The sequence below is a fragment of the Trichophyton rubrum genome (genome assembly GCF_000151425.1).
Source record: "Trichophyton rubrum CBS 118892 genomic scaffold supercont2.5, whole genome shotgun sequence".
Lineage (NCBI taxonomy): Eukaryota > Fungi > Ascomycota > Eurotiomycetes > Onygenales > Arthrodermataceae > Trichophyton > Trichophyton rubrum.
The window spans coordinates 37,652-52,462 of record NW_003456424.1 but is presented as its reverse complement, the minus strand read 5'-3'; the positions used below and the strand labels follow the sequence as shown (position 1 = coordinate 52,462).

Below are 14,811 nucleotides of genomic sequence, written 5' to 3'. Positions count from 1 at the left end.
CACACATCGAAAACCTGCTCTTTCACGAACTCAACTCTGACATCTCCTAATTTACCGCTGGGAAGCTATATAGTGAGCTGACGAGTGCAACCACCCCCAAGCTATATTTCGATTCTCCGCCTCAAGTATATCATTTCTTGACTGGCAACTCCATACTCAAGCTGAGACGGAGCAGATTAGGAGCAGCCACAGACGCCGTCTTCGCTACCGGCGGCACATCTTGGTATAGCTAAGCATGGCTCGGCGTCAGCTCCCGCTGTGGCTGAGCCTATGGAGCTGCGTTGTGGCGCTTCTCGTATCTTAGTTGGCGTGTTATCATCGTCAGCGTTGGTGATGATTGAACAACATCATCAACCTTCACAATACAGGCATATCGCAGCGCCAATCCTGCTCGTCGCCAGGCTGAAGGGCTGATTTTGCTTTCTTTTTCAATTGAGACAGCTGGTTTAGCTAGCCAGTTAGTTATCGAACGGATTCCGAGGAATATTTGTTACTCGCTTTTTAACTAATAATTAACTAGTTAGTTAACTAACTAGCAACACCGCCGCCCCTCATCTTCAACGTCTAACTAACGACCACCTGCAACACTCTCTCCCCGACCACATCCTCCACGACTCTGACGACCGACCGATAGAATAACAAGCAGTGGCTGACAGTCCGCCTGCAAGATGAGTTGTAAGTTTTACGCGACTCTCACCCGGTCATCTCCCCCTTGGTCTGCTAGGGCGCCTTGATGAGGGGTACAGGCCCCTCGAGCAGTCGGCCTGGTTCGTTTGCTGTACTGCGGTCCCTCCTGTTTTATCACAGTTGCCAATATCATTGTCAACTTTGGCTGTCTGTCTGTCGATGATGCTCGAGGTAGCTGTTTCTTGTCGCAATTGAGGATGAAAGCTGATGTATTTCCCTTTTCCCCGCGGCGTCTAGTCACGAACATGCTTAACAAGCTGCAAGGGCAGCCAGAGAGTTACGATAAAAAGTACGCATGAAGTCACCGTCTACTGCCAGCGTTGACTGGGAGGATGACGAAGAATTCCACGGCTTACATATATCTCCCTTAGAGCACAGTATCGGTTTGGAAAGACACTGGGTGCAGGTACATATGGCATTGTTCGGGAGGCGGACGGCCCCAACGGCAAGGTTGCCATAAAGATTATTCTTAAGAAAAACGTAAAGGGCAACGAACAGATGGTGTACGATGAGTTGGACATGTTACAGCGACTTCACCATCCTAATATAGTCAGATTCCATGACTGGTTTGAGTCAAAGGTGTGCGCTCCATGTACTCCTCGGCGGATTGATTAGCTATTCTAACCGCGTGCCAGGATAAATACTACATCGTCACCCAGCTAGCCACTGGTGGTGAGCTCTTTGACAGAATCTGCGATTACGGACGATTTACCGAGAAGGACGCTTCACAAACGATCCGACAGGTTCTAGATGCCGTCAACTATCTCCATGAGCGTAACGTGGTTCACCGAGGTATACAAAGGACTGCACCCCATTTTCTCACAGTTACTGATATTTTAACAGACTTAAAGCCTGAAAACCTTTTATATCTCACTACTGCGCAGGAATCTCCCTTAGTTTTAGCAGATTTTGGCATCGCGAAGATGCTTGACAGCGACACAGAGGTGCTCACATCCATGGCCGGTTCGTTTGGATACGCTGCTCCAGAAGTCATGTTAAAACAGGGCCACGGTAAGGCCGTCGACATGTGGTCCATGGGCGTCATCACATACACGCTCCTCTGCGGTTACTCTCCTTTCCGGTCGGAATCTCTCAATGACCTGATCGAAGAGTGTCGATCGGGCCGCATCGTCTTCCACGAAAGATACTGGAAGGATGTCTCCAAGGACGCAAAGGACTTCATCCTCACTCTCCTCCAGCCAGACCCAACTCTCAGATCAACTAGTGAACAAGCTCTACAGCACAGATGGCTCAAGGGTGAAACAGCCACTGATCACAACATTCTTCCTGAACTCAAGACCTACATTGCCCGTAACAGGCTGAAGCGCGGAATCGAGATTATCAAGCTTGCCAACCGGATTGAGGCCTTGAAGATGCAGGATGAAGGTGACGATATCCCCGGCACCACTCTTGATGAATCTGAGGAAAAGAAGGCCGAGGAGAAACCTGCTGCGGATGCCAAGCCGTCTGAAGGTGCAGCAGCACCGGCTAACAAGGGTCGTCTCAGCAGACTTGCACGGGGCGCTATATTCAGAGAAGTAGTCCTCGCCAAGGTCCGGGAGATGAAGCAGCAGGAGCAACAACAGCAAGTTGAAAAGGAGGCGCTAGAGAAAATAGAGAAGGAGAAAGGGAGGTAAATTAACGAGGATAATGGCTGGTTAATATTTAATCACGCCGCCTTGGATATATGGGCAATGGCCTACTCTAAGGCTCAAAGAGCCGTGTGGTTTGGTTCATAATACTCCTTATGTTTGTCTATTTTTGTGGCTTGGTGTTGCGACTACCTCCTGGTGCGCTTTTTGTTTAATGTTTTAAGGGCGGAAAGAAATATTTCCCAGAGCTTTTACGAGGTCTTAAAAAAAATAATTCCTTGGTTCAATTGGTTTCATTAACTGCTTATTGGGAGTGATAGAAATGTGTAAGTGATAAGTATGCTCATAGCCAACCCCCTTCCCATGCTTCCTCTGCCCTAAAGATATGGTAACACCACCAGGACGCCATGACCATTTCCAGGAATATAAACCATAAACCATGATGCCAAATAATAAATACCGGGGGAAATGATCTTCATTCCCATACAAAAAAAATTAGAAGAGACAAACAAGCTTGGACTCCCGACTAGGACTCATATAGCTCCGAAAGGGCTTCACTGCAGAGTCTGTCATAGTGGAGCGTTCCCTTCCAACCGCGTTCAATTGACTTGATACCAACTGTGTTCCATCCTTCAGCTTTCAGCCGTGCAATACGCTGCTGTTTACCCTCACCGGAGAGCGTAGATTGTCCACTAGTCCTTCCATTTGTGCACGGGTCATGCTGCGCATCGTATGCCCCGGTATCTCCATTAATGGTAGATGGCCCGTTTGGATATGTAGGTGTGAAACTCCAGTAGGAAGCCAGACGATTCATCTTCCTAGCTTTATGGATACGTTGTAGTTCCATTGTTCTGCTGATGAACAGTGACAGTTCCCTGACATTTTCATCTATCTGAGAGGAAAGTGAGGCAATCAGGCTCATCATACGTGGTGTCGGTTTCTCCTTACTTTCTAATTCTTCTGGAGAGCTGTCCATGAATTTTGGAGTTGGAGGTGGTGTGAACGCTGCGGTGCCGTTAATAGCTTCTGGTGCAGGACTGACGGAGATAGATATGGGAGGCTCAGGGAGAGGTCTTCCAGATGTAGTAGCAAAAGGCTTTTTATAAGATTGGTTGTACTGCGGCATGACATCCTTGCGGTTCTTGCGGATCTGAAGTGGCTGAGGAATCAGGTCAGCCTTGACATCGATACATTGCCTCCCTCCTCTCTTTGCGCGGGTTTGGGTCCCTGCCAAACTTGGTTCATTACAACATCGGACCTGGAAAAGAGCAGGTGGACGTGAGTTCTCCCGTGCAATCTGGTAAAATATATATCCTTGACTGGCAACATAAGGCCCGCATTCAGGGTATCGACCAACCGCATTGTTAAGATCAGGAAATGGCTCTGGCTCCTCAGTCCGCGCGGGACCTGTAAAGGCACTTTCCAAAGAAGATTTGCAAGCTATGAAACTATCCATGGCAATTCGTAGAAGGGGAATCTTATTCCCAGAAAAGGCGTGAGAGGCTCGTCCTAGATTTTCGTATGACGCTGCAATGTAGTATTGGAAGTACGCTTCGTGGATTTTATGGAGCTGTGTTGGCCGTTTGCTTGATTAGCAATGATTCCTGCAGAGCAGGTCTAGGGGGCTATGATAGCGTTACGAACCTGGTCTTCGTATTTGGTCAAAACTTCTATGGAACGCGCAGCGCATTGCTTGTAGCGGCATCTTAGATGAAGCAATTTGACTTCCTGAAGAGAAAGCTTCCATTGCTCGCTCTGATTCGAGAGTATCCTCGTAGCTGTACGAGACTTTGGAGAAGGAGGGGTCATAATTCCAACCGACATGACGTAGTCTTAAGTCCTCAGAAATGCATACAAAAGGCCAATGAATCAATAAAAATCTAGAGATGGATGGTAATTAACCGAGAACGTTCCTTCATTCATAATGCTGACGGGGAAAGAAAAGAATGTGAGTTTGAAGTCATGGATCGAGATTTGACACAGAAAGGTTTCGATGTAGGTCGCGACGCCTAATCAAGGACCTAGAATAGCGCGCCTTTTCCCGTCAACTGAAGTAAACAGCAAACAATGATAACAAAAGGCAACGGCCAAAAAAAAAAAAAAAAAAAAGGTAAAGAGAGCTCTATGGCTTTTCTTAGTTCGAACATACAGTATTCCTATATGTTTGAGCCTAACATCAACGTCTATAGTGTCTCACACCTTCTACCCAAAATCCACTAGAGACAAAATTCATATTCAAATGTCGTCCTAAAATCGAACGAGGGTATAAAAGAAGTTATATAAGATGATAATCCAGAGCGGGATAGATTGCCTTCCGGCCAAGATATACAACACGTCAAATGACTCGTCGGGTAGTTATGAGATATCGTAATCCAGTCAAATAGTGAGTGGCTTTGACCTTGAAAGCAAAAAGGGGGACAAAATAGGAAAGGAAAAAGAAAAGAAACGCAGGAAATAGAGAGACCGATCTCGATCTCGGGTCGACATCCGAGCGTTTGAGCCAGGCCCATTTAATCTGATATTGAACATATTAAGAGTTGAGCGAGCCTCAACCCTAACTCGATATGTTCGGGAGATCAAGGAAATAAACTACAATGACGATCAATTTCGTAGTTTTATATATTTTATCGTCGAGTTCCGTTGCTCTGTGGACTGGTATAAACCGGCTCCGATAGCCAGCCAGAGTTGCACAACTTTCCTACTCTCACAGCCACAGACACGAGAGCACTGAACTATTAGGCAGATAAGAAACGGCCCAAGCACGCATCTGTATACCCGAGCGGCGTCCACGTTGCACCTGTCCGGTCGATGCTACACGAAACGTCCTCTGTGGTGTAGCTGGCTGTTCTTATGACATGATGATTATGACCTCGGTGTTGTTGTCGATAGATGTTGATATTAATAGTTTAGATGGTCGTTGGAAGCTGAAGTCGAAGGGCTCCTGGCTTACGTAAGCTCGAGCCAGTTGGCCACAATTGAATATATTGATTGATTGATTGAACAGAATGAAAGCATATCACAGTTGTGCTAGGGCCTTGCTTTTGCTTTTATTCTTGTATCAAGCTCCAGGCATCCAATCATCGACTCGTCACATATCGCCTGTGCCCATCAATTGGCTCATTTCATCAAAAGCCTTAAGATGAAACCGACACGACCGTATAGAATAGGGTCGGTGGTATATACAGGGGAAGAATATAAATGCGGCATCTACCATTAGCGCATTGTAAGGTTATGTTTTGAACCAAGGGTGAGGGTGAGAATGAAATTAAAAGAACGATAGAATTAATAGTCCACCCACCCATCCCCACCCACGGTAAGCGAACAGGATATCCATACTCCATAACAAAACCACGATTTCCAGTACTCCTTCACAACTTTTTCGCGCCTTGACTTTTTTCGTGTTCATTTCCTTTCATATCATGGTGATCCTGGTCGCACATCACTCTCTCCCGCTTTGGCAGAGTCCGTGGACTGGATTGCCTCACCCGTAGCAGCAAGTCCGTGCATGAGTTCTCCAAACAACCTGTCAAGCTCTGCAGTGACCACTTCATCGCTGGCGCCTTCTGTCAGACTCTCGATGCTTGGAGGTTTCAATTCGGGAAACTGGGTTAAACTGCTGTTCTCTGCTGCCGGTGTAGCATTAAGTGACCCTCTAATATTGCCGTTGCTATTTCCATTCTGGGAGTACATGGATGAGCTGTCAGAGCGGGAGACGGGTGCTGCTGTAGCACTTCCATTTCTGAGGGTCACGCTTTCTGGCAAGCTGGAGACGTGGTGTTCTTCAAAGCCGTTAGTGATATTAGATCTAGTCAGGCTATTACCGTACTCATCATCTTGAGGGAAATAGGGATAGCCTGGCTCTCTGATCGGGGGAGCCTTTGCTAGACCTCGTCTTTGGGTATTAGTTGTAGGACCGCTAACTGAACCCTCTCTATCCAATCTGAATGGGTCATAGTCTGCATCAGAGACGGAAGATTGCTTTGACTCTGCAGTGGATGGACGCGATTCAGAGGCAAGCCCGTGGTGATCGGATGGAGATTTTCCTCTTGGGATGGCGTCGGATTTGCCGATGGTCCTATTGAGAACAGAGGGTGAATGTTGAAGTGGAAACATTGCTTGAGCAGTTGTGCTTTCATTATCAGAGCTCCATGCACCAGGAGTTTCCACGTGGGCTGTCTCATCAATAGGTTCCTCCCCTGGTCCATCTTCTTCGGCAGTCATAATAGGAAATGTCCAGGCTCTGGTATCTCGCTTCTCCTCTCGCGACTCAAGAGGCTCGGCATCATGCGGAGCAATCTCGTCATCAGCTAGCTCAGGGCTTTCGGATTCTTCGATGCTTGTAGCTGTGGTCGGGAACTTCCAATCCATTGTTGGAGGACGAGGACCGCGGTTTTGTGGGAATTCGTCATGCGGCTCGCTACCTGCGCTTGACGAGGCACGGTACGATCGGCTGCTAGATCGGTTAGCACGAATCGTGTCGGCGTCAGCTAGCTGGAATGGAGGGTTAGCAGATCCAGAGGCAGATGCATAATGAGAAGAGTCATAGACTCCAAGGTTAATGTCAATGAAGGTAGAGGCGACGGAAGATCTATCCGTATCAGTTCTCAATGGCAAGTCATTGAATTTGCGCGCTTGCTCAATGGGCACGAAGTCATTTTTAGTTTCATACTTGTACTTCGGCTTTGCTTCGTCGAATAACCCCTCCATAGCGGCAGCGCCTCTCTTGACTCTCTCGTCAAAGTTAACTTTTTCCTCTGCTGTGAGTTCTCTCTCTTCGGGTTCCATGTTAAATTGATCGAAGGAGGTATAATTCGGCTCTAGAGACTCTTCGGTTTCCAGGGCTGCAAGTGAAGCAGATATCTGGTCCAAATCAATGATCGAGAATCTCTTTTCAAATCCTTCAGTGGTGCTGAAGTTCCAGGCTTCGTCATCTAATGGTCCTCTAGCTCCAGGCATTTCGGCTGCAACCGCACCTCCAGGATTGAAAAGCGAGATACGCTGGCCTCCACGCTGAGACCACTGGTAATAAATCTTTACCAGTTCTCTCAACCCTTCAGTAGGATGAGACTGTTCGGAACCAGCGATGTAGGGATGATTCAGGATGTCTCCCATAGCAGGTCTGGTTCTTGGATCGGCATCTAACGCGTAAGAGACAATCCCACATAATTCTTCCGAGTAGTTTTCTCCATCGAGCCGCGGTGTGAAACGGTTAAGTTGGCGGCCGATCTGCATTCTCTCTCTCAAGGTAGCGTTGGGTGGGTTGCCTGTGGCGCATTCGAAAAGGGTACAACCATACGCCCAAACATCAATCTAGAGCCAGCTCATTAATATAGATATCCAAAAAGGTATATTCACATGATAACAAACCTCGTTGCCGTAAGGATGAACTTCATCACCGGGCTTATTTGGAAACAGCTCTGGTGGCATCCAATGGGGGGTGCCAATCCAGGTCGAACGTTTGTCACGCTGGCTTTGGAGAACTCCTGCAACACCAAAGTCACAGATTTGGATGTTTCCTTCTTCATGGATTAAAATGTTGCCAGCTATTTTGCAGACAAGTTAGCTAGGGGAACGACGAACATAAAATATCCATGTCACAGTTACCTTTTACATCTCGGTGTATGATACCAGCGTCATGAATCGCCTTCAGACCCACAGCTACCTCTCGAGCAATGGGAATAATGAACTTCTCCTCCAACTTATCACCAGTTGCACGCATCTATTGAACGGGGCATTAGAATAAAAATACGGTACAGTTGTGTCGGCTAACTTACCAGGGTTTTGATGCTTCCACCTGGACAATACTCGCTAACAAGCCAGAGTTGGGAGTGAATTGAAACTGCCTCGATGAAGATGTTAATGTTCTTCGCCCCGGCTTCCTTTACCTGAGACATGACCTTTGTTTCATGGATGAAGTCCTTTATAGATTCATCTTTGAAGTCTCTGGTAGTTTCGTAGTCAAGGTTATCAATATCCATGACCTTGATGGCAACCACAGATTTAGTTATAGCATGGTGGCTATACATTGTTAGTAATTCATTATGCATACAGTAATGAAAATGGTGAATACAAACCCCTTATAGACACGACCATAGGAGCCCTTTCCGATCAATTCTTCAAAAGTGTACGGAGGAACATCTGTCTTTGCCCGACGGCACATCTCTCGGACAATAAAGCCTTGCTCTCGGGCAAGTCGCATGGCCTCTGCTTTTTGCTTGGTGATAGCCATAACGGCCGACGAAGGGTCAAGATGACCTGTAGAAAACATGTTGGGCGTATCCCGGGGGGGTGTGCTGTCTTTCTCAGGTGGTGGATCAACAGTGACTGTAATCAACGGCTTTCTGAGCTGTTCTTCGAAGCGTTCAGCTTGCGCTGAATCAACGCCCTTAAGCTGTTCTTCAAGTTGGGCAGCCTGTGTAGAATCAGCTTCACCTAGTTCTTCTCTAAATCGCCCACGTGCGATTGCTGAAGGACGGCTCTTGGAAGTCGCTCCGGCTTTTGGTGCGGGCGAATACTCTGCGTTGGCCAAAGTAGCGGTGGTATTTTCGGGCTCTGACTTGGGTTTGCGGAAGAACAACTTCTTAAGAGAGGAAGTAAATCTCCGAGCTCCGCTTTTCTTTCGCTTCCGATCTTTGATCTCCTGAGAGGAAGGGAGTTCAAGACGAAAGATAGGGCGAGGAGGAGCTTGACGAGTTTCAGGTGTTGGTTCAGCAGAACAAGGCTTATTGAAAGCGAAGCCAAAATCTCCCTGAGCGTGGAATGCTCGGAATTCGGCTGGAACGTCGCCTGGTGGGGCTGGATCCGGCTCGGATCGCGCAGCCGGTTGGCTTGCAGGGCTTGGGAGATAAAGATAGCCAGACGAGTTGACCCCACCAGGGATGAAGTTCAAGGGGTTATATGGAGATTTGGGGTTGAGGGTTGAGAAATGGTGTGGTTGAGGAAATGAGTCAGTTTTGAACTCGTATGGTTTGTTTTTAGGTGGATGAGGTTGGGATCTCTTGGGTGCGGTGGAAGAACGCTGTCTGTTATTAGGTTCAAGATCGCGACCCGACTTTGGTAAAGGATCGGTAAGGGAACGTGGATCGGGGAATGAGCGAACTTGTTTGAGAGTCGACGTTCCTGCTGGCTTGCGATTCGAGAAATCGGGGTCGAAATCGTTGTGACCGCCTGGAGCGTTGTCGTGTTTCAGGATCTCACTAGTCCTCGCTTGAAATTCGCCACGGGTGTAGAGGCGTTGAGGTCGTGGGTATTGTCTATATCTGGAAGACTTTACAGGCTGGGCCTCGTGATGGTGGTAGTTTTCTGTCGTGCAGACGCGTCTAAGGGGGAAAGGACGCGAATGAGGGTCAAACTTGTGAGTTGAGGAAGTTGGTACCTGGGATTCGCGAGGCCTAGGGACTGCACGGTAGGTCTCCCTGACAGGCTTTGGGTCCACGACCCGATTGGGTTGATGATGGTGCGAAGTTGGAGTGTTCTGAGGAACAGTGGTTTCCTCTGGGAGCCTATACACGAGGATCAGAGAAAGGTACGCGAAAATAACAGTGCGATGATAGTAAAAAAACTTACCTAGTAGAGGGCAAAGGAGTACTGAAACTAGGATCGGGGTGAGGACCCTGGCCGGATGCAAAGGTAGGATGCGAATTGTTCGAGTGATAAGTTTCAAACGAGCTGATGTACTGAGTATTATCAATTGGATTGGCCTGAGCAGAAAATTCCTCGTAGCTCTCTGACTGGAGGTAAGATGTCACTTCAGGATTCCCTTCGTTAAGGTCACGCTCTCTCAGAGGTGGCGGGACAGGGTACTGAGTTCTGGGAGCCTGAGCTAAGGCAGAGTCAGAAGCAGCCGGATTGGTAACAGTCTCCTCAACCCTATCGAGGTTCTGTTGCTGAAGTCTTGCTGCTGCGCTGCAGAAGAGATATGCACTGGCAGCTTGGATGTCCTCCCTGCTTCCAGTAAAACCCCGGGCGCGTAAAGGACTTGGAATATCACTATAGAATCATCCAGAATTAGTCAATGGCAATAGTGAGAGTATAATAAAGTGAGCAAATGTAAAAGAAAGTGTACCGCCAGGGTGCATCGCGCGCTTGTGCGTTCTCGTCAGCGGAAGAACCCATCTTGCTGCGGCAACAGCAGATATAGGACGAGTAATATCAAAGCTACCAAATCACACAGCACATATAATGGTGTGGACAGAGCTAAACACAGAGAAGTACACAAATCTGGTGAAAGAAGAGCCAGAAAAGGGCAAGAAGGTGTGAAGAAGGGAGAAAGATAAGAGAAAGAGAGAAATATTTTCATATTGCGCGGAGAAGAAGAGGGAGAGAGAGAGAAGAAGGGAGGCAAAGAGACAACGTGACTGGAAAAGTAAACAGAGGGAGCACCTACAAAACTGCAGAAGTGCAAGACTACGACAGAACCTGTCGATTATCTATATTCACCACCACAAGATAAATCTAAATAACCCCTGGTATAGAGTGGTTATAGGGATATTTTGGTCTCAAGAGTTGCTAGACTATTACCTAGTAGCAGTATGTGACAGTCCCTGCCATCTTTAGGCTGGATATCGGGAGATTCCAGGGCAAGAGACTCACTGCTCTAATAACCCCTTATATAGAAGCTCGACAAGCAGTGTCTGACTTTTATACAGAGGTGATTCTAATGGTATAAGGGCCTATCCAGATTCATATTAGCGCCATTTGTTAGCGTGGAAAAAAAGATGTCAACAAAAGCAAAATCAACCAGTCTAGACCCTTGGGACAACCAGATAGGTAGATAGATGGCCCTGCGAGAAAGATACTAGAGAGGGCTGTCGATACTTCGCAACAAATAAAGGTATGAGATAGGCTAGGTATATATGTCCCTTTGTTCGTAGGTGGAAATGAATTAGGTATATAACGAGAGTTGCCACCGGCTAGGAAGGTATGGAATGAAAGAAACTGTCACGATATCAACGTCAGTAGCCATAAATCGAGGAAAAGGGGTATATATAATATTCCAATAAGGCTGAGGATATCTAAATATCTCTATTTATTGCCTGCCAGGGCCGTATGCCCAGGCATGCAATAAACAAGGAGATTTTCTTTACAATGGGTATAGAGCACCAAAAAAATTACGGCTAATCCAACTACCAAAAGGAAAGGGTCTCTCGACGGGCCAATACACATGTCCACGAGCATAGATATCTCCATTCTTACCTATGAAATCGAAGGAAATAAAAGATCACAACGTCGAAAGACCAGCGAGCAAGCAAGAAAGGAAGTAGGGTATCAACAGGGAAGATTAAAACGTTAAGGCAAGAAAAGTAAGCTTAAGAAAGCGGAGGCTGTTAAGACCTCCCTGCAGAAAACGCCCCACAACGCCATCTATTGCTACAGAGCGAGTGTCGACAGCGTGAAGGAATGGGTATCGCAATTTGATAGTTTGAGATGGAGTCGAGGTTGGGCTTGAGGCCTGACGTCTGGACGATGATGTTGGATCTTGCCTGTTTGGGACGCGACGGAGGACGGAGAAAGTGTTTATACGGGATGACTAAGCGGTGCAACCGTTCCAACCAATCCAATCCATCCAAGGTACAGCTTTTCTAGAAGAGAAAGGAGACAGGGGTTGCTTTTGAATGGCTTATTTCTTTTCAATTTTTTTGTTCGATCTAAGTCATGTACAGAAGGGTGCTAACGGCTCACGACCTGGAAGAATCTACGGCATAACTAACTTGCCACAGTCTATAGACCACTAACGGCAGGAGTAACTGGTTAAACAACATCAAGCCGCCCTAAAATCATATTGAACGAAGGAACAAGTTTTATGTACCTACTCCGTACTCACCTCGTCAATTGAAGGATCACGAAGAGAAGGCCAGCGGAGTCTTGGCTACTACTAGATGTTGAACTGGGCTTTGAGGACCTCGCCGAACCGCCTGATGGCTTCCCTGATCTTGTCTGCCGGGGCAGCGGCGAAAGTCGACCTGAAGAACATGTCTTCCTCGGTAGCCGACTGGTCGGCCAAGAACCAGCTTCCGCGTGAAACAAGGACACCAGCATCGACGGCGGCCAGGAAAATCATTTCTTCAATAGCCTTGTGGTCCTTTCCTTGCTGGTAGGCAGGGTGTTTCTTCCAGTCAACCCGCATCCAGTTCTTGCAGGGATATTAGCCTTTTTGCTGTTGTGTTGTTCGTTTTTTTCTCTTATGTTCGCTCCTAAGGGAGGAAGGCAACAAAGAACGGGAACGGGGACAGGGATTAGGGGTTAGAAGGGTTGGGGGGGGGGGGGGTTGGGCGCGAAGGAAAAGGAGAAAAAACTTACGAACATGCCTGCAGTCGGAGGGTTGCAGGACGCCACGGCCTTGGGTAGAAACTCCTCGCAGGCATCCATGATGCAGTTTCTGCGCTTTGTGTACTCGATGCGGATGTGAATGAGCCACTTGAGATATCCCTCATGGCCCCATGACTCGTCTAGGAGCTTGTAGAGTATGATCTGAGCCATTCCGCTGGGAGCCTGGGTGGAAGTTTCTGCCTGCCTGATCATGCGTTCTGTGAACTGGGCAGAGGAAACGAGGAAAGAGACTCGAGAGCCGGGGGAGATCACCTTGGAGAAAGAGTCGAGCCTGATGACGCGCCCGTCTGTGTCCATGCTGAGGTATGAAGGGATGAGTGTCTTGAGAAACTCGTCGGTGGTTGCTGGCGGTGGAGGGGTGGGTGTGTTGAGCCCCGTGTAGGGCTCCATCTGGAGGAAGTAGTATGGCTCGTCCTCGACGACGATGATGTCGTGTTTCTGGGCGACCTTGTAGACTTCCCTGCGTCGTTCGGCGCTCTGTGTGGCGCCCGTTGGGTTCTGGCCGGAGGGGACGGTGTAGAGCACGATTGGCTTGCGAGCACCGCCGTGCGCAGCCGGGTCCCAATTGGTGAGGATTTCGTCCAGAGAGGTAGCGAGGAGGCCTTCGGCGTCGACCTTGACGGGGAAGGGGGTGACGCCCTGGGCAGCGGCACCCTCCATGGCCGAGCAGAAAGTGTATTCTTCCGTGAGAATCATGTCGCCAGGCTTGCAGAGCATGCGCAGAACAAAGTCCCATCCCTGCGTGCTCCCGGGAGCCATGGTGATTTCCCAATCGCCATATGGAGGGTTATGAACGATCTAGTTACATTAGCGAGAGTTTCCAGAGTGTTCGAGATAAATGGTAAAGGCTGTCCGTACCTCGACGTGTTCGGTGATCCATCGCACGAGAGCAGCGTATCCGACGGACTGGCCGTAGTTGAGAGCCACCTCGAGGTCGAATTCGCTCGTTCCGTCTACCACATCATGCTTGGTGGAGGAGAAGACACACTCGGGATTAGCCGGGGCCGGGTCTGCAAACTGGCGAGGGCTGGGAGCTTTGACGGAGATCTCGTGGAAGGGGAAGTATTCCTGGGACGGCAGGCCACCTCCAAGAGAGATCACATCTATTATTGGCGTCAGCTTGATCCTCAAGGTATCCCCCTTCCCCCCCCCCCCTGATTTAATAATGGGAGAGAGGTTAAAACTTACTGGGGCCCATGTAGAGAGCCACCTGCTTCAGGGTCGAGGGCTGCAAGAGAGGTCAGTGGCCGCAGTCTAATTTAATATACGGAGCAGTTACTTGGTTAAAGAAAAGGACTGATGGACGTCAAGACGGACCTTTCGCAGCTTGCTCTCTTCGGTAAGGTAGCCTGTCCCGTCAAAGCCCGAGCCAGTCAGTAAAAAGCGCTCCTTGAGGGTGTCTGCCAGCTGGCTCATCACTCACGGTCCCATCTCTTCGCTTTCGGCTGTGACGCTGATGCCTGTCGGGTGTATGTACGGGTAAGCCGGCTATTCCCACTGGGCGACGACACCAAAGGCAAGACACAAGAGGAAGAGGACTTACCGCGCTCTTGAACATGCTACTGTCGGAGAAGGCGGCGACACCCTTGGGGAGGGCACACCTGGTCCTGTTGGCGGCGACGTTGGCGACGGTCAGCGTCCCCTCGACGACGGCCTTCTGAGCCGCATCGCCGGCAGTGCCAGCACCAGCAGCAGCGTGGGGGGCCATCGGTGTGTCTTGTAATGTATGTAGTAATATATTGTCCGTTGTATTAAGCCACAGCCGGTCGCGAGGAACAAAAGTGAAGCAGGCAGATATAAATCTAACTACGCTGGCTGCGGCGGGCAAGGTGGCTCTGAAGTATCACCAACTAGTTATCCCGGCTCCCTCATGTAAGTACCTAGGTAGATGTTTTAAGTAGGTATGTAGCGGGGATGTGCCTGGCGGGGTGGAGGAACTTATATATACTGAGAGATCCGAGTCCCATGTTTAAGATGGATCGCAGATAATCAGTAAGCAACAACGTCACTAGGAAAGCACCAAAGGATAAAAACAAAAAGAGACTTCCGCCCTGTCTATGACATCCGCCGAGGGGAAGTGGAGGATCGCAGCAAAAACGAAGCCGCGCTTCGGGGGAATGCTTCGGCCGGATGTTGAGCTGCTGCAGCGAGTTTTAATGGCGATTTCGTTGGCCAGCAGTTCGTTTAGCCGGTTAAGCCAGTT

General features: G+C 48.7%; 4 protein-coding genes across 7 annotated transcripts; 1 reads left to right on the top strand and 3 right to left on the bottom strand.

Annotated features, from left to right (window-relative positions):
• Positions 1–668: 668 nt before the first annotated feature.
• On the top strand, positions 669–2,324 carry TERG_04733 (CAMK/CAMK1/CAMK1-CMK protein kinase; the record flags this gene model as incomplete). 4 transcript variants are annotated; one of them, XM_003234088.1, is made up of 5 exons in its annotated part: positions 669–675; positions 925–976; positions 1,059–1,266; positions 1,323–1,479; positions 1,531–2,324. In XM_003234088.1, 5 exons carry the CDS (start codon positions 669–671, stop codon positions 2,322–2,324), a joined length of 1,218 nt encoding a protein of 405 aa, XP_003234136.1. The 4 variants fall into 4 exon arrangements, with proteins under 4 accessions (XP_003234136.1, XP_047604294.1, XP_047606391.1 ...); XM_047748316.1 differs by having other exon boundaries at positions 1,323–2,324; XM_047749862.1 differs by lacking the exons at positions 669–675; positions 925–976 and having other exon boundaries at positions 1,186–1,266.
• A 481-nt stretch (positions 2,325–2,805) lies between these two features.
• Positions 2,806–3,735, bottom strand: TERG_04732 (uncharacterized protein; the record flags this gene model as incomplete). The annotated part of the gene is made up of 1 exon (XM_003234087.2): positions 2,806–3,735. The coding sequence occupies one exon, from the start codon at positions 3,733–3,735 to the stop codon at positions 2,806–2,808; it is 930 nt and encodes a 309-aa protein (XP_003234135.2).
• Positions 3,736–5,583: 1,848 nt separating this feature from the next.
• On the bottom strand, positions 5,584–8,882 carry TERG_04731 (uncharacterized protein). Its single transcript, XM_047748315.1, has one exon. It carries the CDS (start codon positions 7,509–7,511, stop codon positions 5,697–5,699), a length of 1,815 nt encoding a protein of 604 aa, XP_047604293.1. The 5' UTR covers positions 7,512–8,882; the 3' UTR covers positions 5,584–5,696.
• Positions 8,883–12,153: 3,271 nt separating this feature from the next.
• TERG_04730 (uncharacterized protein) lies at positions 12,154–14,749 on the bottom strand (the record flags this gene model as incomplete). The annotated part of the gene is made up of 7 exons (XM_003234085.2): positions 14,152–14,749; positions 14,032–14,068; positions 13,926–13,957; positions 13,797–13,836; positions 13,467–13,711; positions 12,579–13,406; positions 12,154–12,411 (listed from the first exon to the last, which is right to left on the bottom strand). Exons 1-7 carry the CDS (start codon positions 14,314–14,316, stop codon positions 12,154–12,156), a joined length of 1,605 nt encoding a protein of 534 aa, XP_003234133.1. The 5' UTR covers positions 14,317–14,749.
• Positions 14,750–14,811: the final 62 nt, after the last annotated feature.